At 52.8% G+C, this 12,076-nt stretch overlaps 1 protein-coding gene across 1 annotated transcript; it reads left to right on the top strand.

Annotated features, from left to right (window-relative positions):
- The first annotated feature begins 2,232 nt into the window (after positions 1-2,232).
- On the top strand, positions 2,233-10,698 carry LOC124667674 (subtilisin-like protease SBT3.8). Its single transcript, XM_047204935.1, has 11 exons — positions 2,233-2,289; positions 2,380-2,471; positions 2,586-2,683; positions 2,789-2,947; positions 3,133-3,219; positions 8,528-9,054; positions 9,132-9,199; positions 9,291-9,560; positions 9,639-9,756; positions 9,861-10,032; positions 10,151-10,698. Exons 1-11 carry the CDS (start codon positions 2,254-2,256, stop codon positions 10,696-10,698), a joined length of 2,175 nt encoding a protein of 724 aa, XP_047060891.1. The 5' UTR covers positions 2,233-2,253.
- Positions 10,699-12,076: the final 1,378 nt, after the last annotated feature.

Raw genomic sequence — 12,076 nt, 5'->3', positions numbered from 1 at the left:
AATTCCGCACCCGGGGTCTTGCTTCCCATCCTAGGGCCCATACACGTGCCAAATATGACCTCATTTCGGTAAATTATGTCATGCCGAGGCCATTTCCCACCTTATTTCCGATAAAGTCAATCAGATTTAAACTAGAGGTACTTGATCTAATGCTCATGATTTTTGGGAAATTAACTTTGTAGGTTCAAAATATGATATGGATGCCATATTTGTATTCCTCTCATTTTTCTGATCAATTTAGACATATTATTTGCCAAATTCGCATTTACTGATATTAATTATTCCATATTAAATAAAAAGACAAAAAATAAAATTATTTAATTGTTTTTCAAATTCTATATTATTATTATTTATATATATTCATTGTTGTTTACTTAAGTAATTGTTTAGAATTCAAAATCTAGAGATGTGCCATCACGGTCAAAAGGTTAATATGATTGATATGGTAGTATTAACAACAAGGTGTCATTTCTTTCATGGAAGCTCATCCGAAGAAAACCAAGAAGTTAAGCGTGCTAGGGCGGAAGTAGTGTGAGAATGGGTGACCAACTGGAAAGTTTGACTACAAGTGTAATTTGACATAAGATTAGGTGTACTAAGTGTGATTGTGAAAGATTAACAAGTAAAAAAGAATAAGAAGAAAATTGGAAAAAAATTTAAAAAATTCAAAAAAACATAATTTGGATATTTTTCAAAAATAAATTTATATTTTTTGAAATACTATGCCGACGGTAAAACCGTCGGCACAACAATCTATGTCGACGGCCAGTCTGTGCCGACGGTGATCGGGTAGTCCCCGACCAGAACTATGCCAACGACACTATGCCGACGGGGTCACCGTCAGCACAGCCTGTGCCGACGGTCTTCCTTGCTGTGCCGACGGCTGGCGGCCGTCGGCAGACTGCTGCTCTCCCGTAGTGTGAATACGGAGGGCGTACCAGCAATTGCTTGCCCCGTTCGTTTGGGCTTGGTGAGTATGCACCTGATCTTAGAAATCTTGAAATATTAGAAACCAATTGAGGATATATTTAATACAGAGTGAATTTATATTTATAATTATATGCAATTTGTGACACCAGTTGTCCAGACTACTCCATTTAAGAGACTTCGAATCATTTTTCTCCGATATGCATAACCTTAGAAAAAGACACAAAATGGATGTAGTATATGTTTGCCGTGTGCCTTGGACACGTGAGTCTGGATTCGCTATAACCATTGGGTTTGTTATTTTATTTGTGCTTGCAGCTTGGGTCTGAGATAAGTAGAGTCATAAGCTGTATGCGGGGTTTGGTACTTCTGTTGATGATTATTAAGTTGTCAATTTGTGACAACAATTGTCCAGACTACTCCACTATATGGCGGTAGTTTTTTCGCAAAAAAGGGAAATAAAAATTTAATCTTTAAAAGTTCCATACCTTTCAACCAGAGAACAAATTGTCAAATTAGGAAATTTTGGTATGCAATATGAACTAAACGACTGCACTTTAAACTGGACTAATTCAGCACAATTTTTCATCAAATAAAAGTCCACAAAATCGACACCTCGCCAATATGATGTGACATCAGTCTCTAGAAATTCCTCAATAGATTTTTGTACATGAGTCTCTTTTTAGAAATTCCTCAATAGATTTTTGTTAATGAAAAAGATAAAAATAGAAGACTGCCTTCCCTCAGTAGTTGGTGAATCATCTTTTGCCCCTCGGAAATGAATTGGCTTTGGTTTGTTGTAAATGATGTGTCATTTATTTATGGTCACTGTATTTTGGAGTTTGTCTTTGGCCACTCCTAACTGTAGTGCTTTCATCAACAATGGGACAACTATGATGATCTTAACTAAAGCTTCCGAACATCAATCTTTAGAAGATGTTCCTTGGATGTTTATGTGTGGCGGTATACTACTGCAAATACAAGGCTTATTTTTCTTGTCTTAATTAAAATTTATTCAAATTTAGCCAAGTTTAATGAAGGACACAATATGGATATTGGATGGTTCTGCACATATACATTATCTTCAGTATATCTAAAAAAGATTGCCTTCGCTATTTCTACCATACGCGCCCAGTCTTCACGGTGGAAGGCACGGCAGTCGCATGAGGCGGAATAGTATTACCGCGGAATCGCCTATAAATACCAGCCCTGCATAACAGCAATGAGAACCACATCGCCACTCACACCCAATAGGTGCAATAAACGATGGGATTCTCTTCTTCCTCCCGCTCGCGTGCTGCTACGGCGCTACTGCTTTGCCTTTGCATGATATTGTGCAGAGTACACGGCGAGTCTCGTAAGGTAAGCAACTGTGTTTCAGTGGTTTAGTTAACTAAACGGTGGTGCTTCTAGCTAGCTAACTAACACTCCTCTGCACGCACGCGTCTCCAGCTATACATAGTTTACCTAGGTGACGTGAAGCATGGACACCCTGACGACGTCGTCTCTTCACACCATGATATGCTCGCCACTCTCCTTGGAAGGTACGTGTAATTTTTTTCAATTGCGAAACTATTTGCATTTGTCTCCCTCTGTCTAGCTAGCAAGAAAACTAACTAATACGCATACATACACATATGGATTGATTTTGATTTCAGTAAGGAAAAATCATCGGCCTCTGTGGTGTATAACTACAAACACGGTTTCTCAGGCTTCGCCGCGATGCTCACCCCAGAGCAAGCCAAGCAACTTGCAGGTCAGCACTCGTTGCCAATTGCCATGCATCATCTAATCTGAACCTCCCAGGTTTTTCTTCCATAACTTTCTCGAGCTATTATCATATGTATGTACGTATATGCAGAGTTTCCGGAGGTCATCAGCGTCGAACAGAGCAAACGGCAGAGAACGGCCACCACGCGGAGCTGGGACTTTCTTGGTCTCAACTACCAGATGCCCGCCACTGGACTACTCCACGGAAGCAACTACGGAGAGGATGTAATCATCGGGGTGGTTGACACTGGTTAGTATTCAGTTAGCATTGTGAGCAGTTGACTAACAAAAAAAATTTCGATATGGGAGCGCTGCCCCGGCCTCTGCATCAATCGATGCACACAGCCATAAGTTGACTAACAAAATATGTTTATAAATTGACCAAGGAAGTCTAAATATTTCTATTTGGGGCTATTTATTTCTTGTACATATCAGGGATCTGGCCAGAGTCGAGAAGCTTCAACGATGAAGGGTACGGTCCCGTACCATCAAGGTGGAAAGGAAAGTGCCAAGTTGGTCCATGTAGAGAAGGGTATTGGAGATTGCACAGCACCAATAGGGCCGGCTGCTCGTATATATATAGGCGGACACATGTACAATTACAGGTACAACCCTGAGAAAACACGGGGACCTATATCTATACAATATGTTACTCAACACCCCCCGCAGTCGAAGGGTCGGCACCGACACACAGACTGGAGCGAAACTCAGTGAAAAGTCGTGGATGGCAGTCCCTTCGTCATGATATCGGCAAATTGCCGAGACGTCGTGTACGTGAAGAACTCGAACGCGACCGAGGGCAACTTGCTCACGAACAAAGTGGATATCCAGCTCGATGTGCTTGGTGCGCCGATGATGAACGGGGTTGGCGGAGAGGTAGACAGCCGACACGTTGTCGCAGAAAACCACCGTAGCCTTGTCAACAGGACAAGATAGCTCGGACAGAAGCCGACGGAGCCATGTGCACTCAGCCACAGCGTTGGCCACGGCGCGGTACTCGGCCTCAGCACTCGGAGCGGGACACGGTGGGCTGCCTCTTGGAGGACCAAGAAACAAGCGACGAGCCGAGGTAGACACAGTGAGCCGCTGGTGGAGCGGCGCGCATCCGGGCAACCCGCCCGGTCCGCGTCGAGTAGGCGACAAGGTCGGCCGACGTCGAGGGCGAAGCATGCAATGTCAAGCCGTAGCCCATGGTACCGCAGACGTAGCGGAGAATCCGCTTCACCGCGGCCCAATGAGCATCCCGAGGAGCATGCATATGCAAGCACACCTCGCCGCACGGCGCACCGGAGCTCCGGCGCGCGTCGCTGTCAGGTACCGAAGGGCACCGACGATGGAGCGATAGAACGGCGCGTCGGACGCCGGCCGACCCATCACCGGCGGAAAGCTTGGCCTTCGTGTCGACAGGAGTAGGCGCAGGGTTGCAGCTAAGCATCCCGCGCACGCTCGAGAAGCTCGTGAGCATACTTCCGCCGATGGAGGAAGAATCCGTCCGCACGCCGGACAACCTCGATGCCGAGGAAGTAGTGAAGCGGGCCAAGATCCTTCAACGCGAACTCGCGCCGCGAAGGCGGTCGGTGAGCTGTCGAAGGAGACCAGCGGTGGAGGCCGTCGCAATGATGTCGTCGACGATGCAGCGCAGGTATGCCATGTCGTTGCCGGTCCGGTAGACAAACAGGGACGCATCGGAACGCGTGGAGCGGAAGCCCAGCTGATGCAGGAAGCCGGCGATGCGCTGGTACCAGGCGCGGGGCGCCTGCTTCAGTCCATACAGGGACCGAGAGAGCAAGCACACGTCATCGGGGCGCGCGGGGTCGACGAAGCCGGTGGGTTGCTGACAAGTACACCCGTTCCTGCAGATGGCCATGAAGGAAGGCGTTGGAGACGTCCATCCGATGCACGGGCCACGCACGAGACGCGGCGAGGTGCAAGCACCGTGCGGATCGTGCCCGGTTTGACAACCGGGGCAAACGTATCCGTGAAGTCGACGCCAGCCGCGCTGCCGAAAGCCGCGCACCACCCAGCGCGCCTTGTAGCGCTCGAGAGTACCGTCGGAGCCGAGCTTGTGCTTGAAGACCCATTTGCCGGAGATGACGTTGGCGCGAGGGGGCCGGGGAACGAGCTCCCAGGTCCTATTGCGCCGAAGCGCGTCGTACTCCTCCTCGCATGGCGGCACGCCAATGCGGGTCGCGCAAGGCAGCGCGAGCCGAGGTGGGCACCGGCGGAGGAGCGGTCGCCGAGCCGCGGGAGAGCCGGCCTGGCCGGCCCGATGACCGCACGTGCCGGCGACGGTCCCGTCCGACCGGGCGCTGGCCGGGTCGGCCGGTGGAGGGGACGCCGCCGTCGTGCGGCAATATGCTGCTGCCGCTGGCCCGGTGGCGGCGCACGCAGTAGACGGAGAAGCCGCGCAGACATACCGGTCGGCGGGGTAGCGTGTAGACGGCCGCCGCACGCCCGCGCGCGGCGCGGGTGAGCATGGGCTCGGGGAACCGCAGCGACGGGTGGCGAGGCGGACGGCGAAGAGGCGGCCGCCGCGGGCGACGGGGCACCGGGGACGCCGGACGTCGCGGGCGATGGCGCCGCGGGCGAGGGCGCCGCGCAGCGACGGGGCGCCGCGGGCGAGGGCGCCGCAGGCGACGGGGGCGCCGCGGGCGAGGGCGCCGCGAGCGACGGGGCGCCGCGGGCGAGGGCGCCGCCGGGCGGCGACGGGGCGCCGCGGGCGAGGGCGCCGCCGGCGACGGGGCGACGAGGGCGCCGCGGGCGGTGCGGACGCCGAGGGTCCAGGCGGGAGGCCACCGCGGTCGCGTGCCGGCGCGCGGCCGCAGGAGGGCCGAGCGGGCGCCGGGGACGCCGAGGGACCAGGCGGGGCCGGCGCCGGGGGGCCACCTCGGTCGGTCGCCGGCGCGCGGCCGCAGGAGGGCCAGCCGGGCGCCGGGAGCGTCGTCGGAGGTGTCGCCATGAGTCCCCGCTGAAACGGAAAAACCAACTCGTCAAAGTACACGTGCCGGGAAGTGATGACACGATGAGAGACCGGGTCGTAACAGCGGTAACCCTTGGTGTTGGCGGGGTAGCCGAGAAACACACAAGGGAGGGAGCGCGGCGCAAGCTTATGCGCGGCGGTGGCAGCAGCGTTAGGAAAACACCGGCAGCCGAAGATGCGGAGGTCATCATAGGTGGGCGGCGCACCGTAAAGGAGATGATGCGGCGTGTAGGACCAACGCACACGACACGGGCGGATGTTGACGAGGAGAGTCGCCGTGGCAAGGGCATCCGGCCAGAATCGCGGGGGCATGGAGGCATGGAACAGAAGGGTGCGGACGCAGTCGTTGAGGGTACGAAGCATCCGTTCGGCACGGCCATTCTGGGAAGAAGTGTATGGACACGTGAGGCGGAAGATGGTGCCGTGGGTGGCGAGAAGTGAGCGAATGGTGATGTTGTCGAACTCCTTGCCGTTGTCGGTCTGGAAAGCGTGAATGGGGCGACCAAACTGAGTGGAGACGAACGCGAAGAAGGCGGTGAGGGTGGTGGCAACATCTGACTTACGGCGAAGTGGAAAAGTCCATACAAAATGCGAGTAATCATCAAGAATCACAAGATAATAATTATAACCAGCAGTTACTCGGAACCGGCGAGGTCCATACATCACTATGAATGAGTTGAAAGGGAAAAGATGCGACCGTGGAGGACGAACTAAACGGAAGGCGAACATGTTTGCCTAGACGACATGCTTCACAAGAGTGGGCATCCGTTTTATTACAAGTAAAGGAGAATCCTTGCATTATTTGACGCAGAGTGGCGGAGCTAGGATGGCCAAGACGGGCGTGCCAAAGGTCGACACCGGCGGAGAGGGCGAGTGGACGGCCGGTGGTGGTGGAGGCCGCGCCAACGGGGTAGAGATCGCCGGGGCTGTCACATCGGTGGAGGAGCATCCGGTACGACCATCCTTGACAGAGAAACCAAAAGCGTCAAATTCCACGAATCACGTGGTTATCACGACGTAAAGATTTAACGAAACAAGGTTTTTGATCAAGTCGGGAGAAACGAGAACATTATGGAGAGAGAGGGGAGTGGAGGTGGAAGGAAAAGAGACAGTAACCAGTGGTGAGTAATAGGAAGAGCATGACCGTTGCCAACGATGATGCGAGAAGAAGTGGAAGCGGGTGTGGAAAAGGAGAGGTTACCGGGATGCGCCGCCATATGCGCGGAAGCGCCGGTGTCCATGAACCAATCGCCACCGCCACCATACGCCCCAGCAGAGGGGGCGCTCGGAGGGCGGTCGTGAGCGCGGGATCCCACGGGGTCGCACCCGAGGGGCGGCGTAGGCCGGGGCAGGCTGGGGCGCCGCGTAGAACGCCCGGTGGGAGGGCCGGACGCGGCCCCATAATGCCCGGGTAGGGGCGCGCGGCACGGGCATGGAGTAGGCGTGAACAACCCCGGTCCACGGGTTGTGACCGGCAGCTCCATGGCGGAGGGGCGGTGTACTCGCGGGGGACGAGGCGCGGGGGCGGCGGCATTGGCGCCGCCGCTGCCGCCACCGCTGCCACCGCCACGGCGACGACGGCCACGGCGGCCACCACCGAGAGGAGCCGGCCGGCCGGTCCGGGGACCGGTCCGGCCGGCCGGGGCGCCGGCCGGGCCCGGTCCGTGGGCCGGTCCGACCGGGCGGCGGGGCGGCGGCGGGGAAACCCGGCGGCGGACCCGGGGCGAGGCGCAGGGGCGCGGGGCGCGGGAGTCCGGGCGCCGCGGGAGAAGCCGGCGGCGAAGGCGGTGCGGGCCGCCCGAGCCCGGGAGGTGCTTGAGGCGGCGCTCCTCGAGGCGCATGTACGCCACGGCCTCGCTCGTAGGTGGGCGTGGCGAGGAGCGTGAGGTTGGAGGCGGCGTTGCTGAGATCCTCGCCGAGACCCGCCGACTGTGGTGGAGAGCATGATCTTGTCATCGATCGGGAACTCCAAGTCACGGAGCTCATCGGAGAGGCTCTTCAGCTTGAGGGCGTAGTCGTCGAGAGACGGGTCGTTCGGTGGGTGCCGAAGAACTCCTGTTGGAGGAAGGTGACCCGCTGGATTTTGTTGTCGCGTGAAGAGGCCGGTGATCTTATCCCGCACCGTGTGGGCGGAGTCGCCGTCGCGGACGACAAGCGCGGAAGATGTCGTTGGAGACGGTCTGCAGAACCAGCGGATGATGGTGGCGTCGATGGCGAGCCACTCGGGGTCGTGCGGCATGGCGAGGAGGTCGATGGTGCCGTCGACGTGATCAAGGAGATCATACTCGCGGAAGAGCAGCCCAAAGTACGTCTTCCACGGGAAGAAGTTGGCAGCGGTGGTGGAGAGCTTCAGCGGCACGCGCTCGACGATGGGGATGTCGCGGATGACGGCGACGGAGGGGCCGGCGAAGGGGTTGCTGCTGCCGGAGCCGGAGGAGGAGTCGAAACGCGCCATGGCGGAAGCGTGGGAGGACCGGCGGCGCCCTAGATGAGAAGGGCGGCGGCTAGGGTTGGAAGTGGGGAGGGCCGGCGGCGCCCTAGAGAGGAGGGGGCGGCGGCTAGGGTGGATGGCGGAAGCGGTGGTGGTGGGGAGGGCCGGCGGCGCCCTAGAGGAGGAGGCGGCGGCTAGGGTTGGGCAGGCCGGCGGCGCCCTAAGGAGGAGGAGGGGCGGCGGCTAGGTCAGGACCCGAAGGGTCTCCGATACCATGTAGAGAAGGGTATTGGAGATTGCACAGCACCAATAGGGCCGGCTGCTCGTATATATATAGGCGGACACATGTACAATTACAGGTACAACCCTGAGAAAACACGGGGACCTATATCTATACAATATGTTACTCAACAGTCCAGACTGGGGCATCAACAATTGCAGCCGCAAGATTATAGGCGCAAGGTTCTACAACCCAGGAGTTTCAGATGACCTTCTCAAGGTGGACTCACTCTCGCCCCGTGACCACGTTGGACACGGTACGCACTGTGCGTCTACCGCGGCGGGGTCGGCCGTGGAGGGGGCAAGCTTCCATGGCCTTGCCGAGGGAGTTGCACGGGGAGGCGCACCACGCGCTCGCATCGCAGTGTACAAGGCCCTCTGGGCTGATGGCTCTGGGAACACAGCAACTCTGCTCGCCGCCATTGACGATGCGATCCATGACCAAGTGGATGTGCTTTCACTTTCTCTAGTTCTCCTGGAGGAGAACTCGTTCGGCGCTCTGCATGCGGTTCAGAAGGGGATCACCGTTGTGTATGCGGGCGGCAACGACGGTCCAAGGCCGCAGACCATCGTGAACACTTCACCATGGGCCATCACCGTTGCAGCGAGCAAGGTTGATCGGTCGTTCCCCACGGAGATCACGCTGGGGAACAAGCAACACATAGTGGTATATATTTTTCATATACAGCCGTTTGATAAGAAAATTCGCAAATGTAAGCAAGCTCTGCTTGTCTCGTTTTGCAGGGACAGTCTCTCTATTACGAGAACTCGTCCATGAGCAGCAGTTTCAAAGGTCTTACAGGTGGAATCCCGTAAGTAAAACGAGCTATTTTGGACAGCAACAAAGCTATGTGTTGAGTTTCTAGCTAAAGATCACTTTTCTCTGCTGCTTTCTGTGTTTAGGTGTACCTTGGCTGCACTTACTAATGACACGGAAGTGCAAGGAAAAATCCTGCTCTGCCTTCCGTCGCCAAAGGATCCATTCGCCCTCATCCCAGGGCCCGTTTTCCAAAACGCTGTCCAAAACGTCCTGGATGGTCGGGGATCTGGTCTAATTTTCGCTCAATATACGACCGACATTTTAGAAACGACATCACTTTGCCAAGGTATTGCTTGCGTTGTCGTGGACCTTGACACCGGGAAGAAGATTAAGAAATACATGAGCACCACCAGGTACATACAGTCAATTATCAAGCATATCCTTGTGTGATCACTGGAGATAACATCTTTTTTGTTTTGTTTTGTATGCAGCTCTGCCGTGGCAAAGATTGAGCCAACGCGCACCGTCACAGGGAAAGAGATACTAGCGCCAAAGGTAGCATCGTTCTCATCCAGAGGCCCATCTCCTGATTACCCTGATATCATCAAGGTACTGAAATGTTGCACTAGCAATCCTCCATGATCGAGCGCCAGGCGTCGTTGTATCATGTGATCTCACACTGTTGTTTTCGATCTTGCTTCCTTGACAAACAGCCTGACATAGCTGCACCTGGAGCCAGCATCTTGGCAGCAAAGGGAGATTCCTTTGTATTCATGTGGGGGACTTCGATGGCGGCACCGCACGTATCCGGCGTCGTCGCGGTGCTGAAAGCCCTGCACCCACACTGGTCTCCCGCTGCAATAAAATCAGCCATCGTCACCTCTGGTAAGCGGGCTGCAGCCGATCTCACTACTCCAGAGAACATTCAATCCCTAGGTAGCAGCTGGCTGATGAAGTGATGATCCTCACCGATATTGTTTTCTTGTTCTATATGGTGATAAAGCTCATGTCACCGACGAGCACGGCATGCCAATACTGGCGGAGGGACTTCCTCGCAAGACCGCCGACCCATTCGACTACGGCGGCGGGAACATCAACCCTCTTGGAGCGGCTGATCCAGGACTGGTCTACGACATCAATCCACGTGACTACACCAAATTCTTCCAGTGCACCATCCTGAGGAGGACGAACGTGAGCTGCAACGCCACGGTGCTGCCCGCGTATCACCTGAACCTGCCATCACTCGCTGTTCCAGATCTGAGGCGCCCGGTCACCGTGTCAAGAACGGTGACGAACGTCGGAGAGATCAAGTCTGTGTACCACGTCATTGTCCAAAGTCCGGTCGGTGTGAAGATGGAGGTTGTGCCGCCAGTTCTCGTGTTCGATGCAGTGAACAAAGAGCGAACGTTCAAGGTGAAGTTGTCGCCTGCGTGGAAGATACAAGGGGACTACACGTTTGGTAGCATTACTTGGCGCAGTGACCGAAAGGCCGTTAGGATTCCGGTTGCGGCCCGGATCACGGTTCAGGACTTCTACGCGGACGTTGCATAAGTAACGAGGGTGCAGTATAGAAAATCATGCTATCATATTTAGCAAGAATAAGAAAAATAAAAGAAGACACCTTGTTTAAACCGGTCGTGTAGGCCAGTTCCATTCGCATTGGAAAATGTTACCTATGAAGCAACCCCGACCTTAGGGGGGACATGTTCCATGTATTAAATACTAGCCCTAGATATATTTGCTAGTAGTATATATAATCCAAGATGTATAATAAATCACACGTCATTGTGTGTATAGCAATAAAGATAATGTCTGCCAACATTATTAGATTCATCTTCCCGTAGACAAGATTATTAGACAAAAAATCATAAATTAGTAGAACATCCAAAAAAGTTTGTTCGGTTTCATCAGTGCCACTGCCAATCTGAGTGGGGGCTTGCATCCCTTACCGCGTAGTACATTTTTCTCATTGATTTTAATTCTTTGCTTAGGTTTTATCTTCTCCCTTTGTAAAATTTTAGTGTTTTCTATAATAGAAATGGTTCTTTTAGCATAGTTAATAAATAAGTATTATCATAAAAAGATTGATGCAATGATCGAGGATAAAATAACTTAATTTTTTAGTTCCCTAGAAAGAAAAAGTTTCATACTTTTCATAAATAAAAGTCTCTAACTCATAGGCTCCCATAAATGTAACAAATTACTCCGCATGTCACATTCCTAGATGAGCATAATTACTCCTATGATAGTATACAATTGGAGTTCTAAGTTAACTCCACATTGAAACTTTAAGTGATTACAAAAACCTTTAGAGCAACATTTTATATCATGAATTTCATGAAAGCTTTTTGCCATATTGCGCAAGAGTTTCAACAATCTTTCAAAAAAAATCTCTTCTTGAGATTCACGATCCTTAGGAGTACATGTTTGGGCCATAGAGGTTCTAGGATGCCTCTCCATAGCAATTTTGTTAATAGTATTTTATGTTTTCAAATTTGTATTGGGCTTTATTATATGGTAAAACTAAAATAAAAATTTAAAGTAAACTAAAGTAGTAACTAAATACACATCAATAAAGAAGATGAGATAACTAAAAGTACTTGCGTAAAACTAACGAAAAACTTGTAACCAAGCAAGTTAAAGTGGTAAACCTCCCCAAGATTGAGTGACTGCAAGATTTATAACAAAATAGAAGTAAAACTAAAGTGTAGCGCAAACAAGAATAAAATCAGTAGTACTATGCTCCCTGGCAAGTACGCCAGAAAAGTTCCTCATAACCCCCAAGAGCGGGGATAGTTGTAGCACACGTCAATATGGAAGTATAGATTATCAAACAGCGTGAGAAAGAATGTAAAGTTATTTTTTCCCTCAACCTAGTGTGTTATAATTCTAGTTATTTATGTACTAAAAAATTAAGTAAACTGCAGAG

The sequence above is a fragment of the Lolium rigidum genome, chromosome 6 (genome assembly GCF_022539505.1).
Source record: "Lolium rigidum isolate FL_2022 chromosome 6, APGP_CSIRO_Lrig_0.1, whole genome shotgun sequence".
NCBI lineage: Eukaryota > Viridiplantae > Streptophyta > Magnoliopsida > Poales > Poaceae > Lolium > Lolium rigidum.
Note: the sequence above shows the minus strand (reverse complement) of the source record. Positions and strands in the feature narration are given on the sequence as shown.

What these genes read in the sequence shown, in the direction of transcription:
- LOC124667674 (XM_047204935.1), top strand. Translation starts at nt 2,254, where the DNA reads ATGATATTGTGCAGAGTACACGGCGAGTCTCGTAAG. An exon ending in GGAACAAGCAACACATAGTG is followed by an intron (nt 9,055 to 9,131) that starts GTATATATTTTT and finishes CTCGTTTTGCAG; the next exon opens with GGACAGTCTCTCTATTACGA. An exon ending in GGTCTTACAGGTGGAATCCC is followed by an intron (nt 9,200 to 9,290) that starts GTAAGTAAAACG and finishes TTCTGTGTTTAG; the next exon opens with GTGTACCTTGGCTGCACTTA.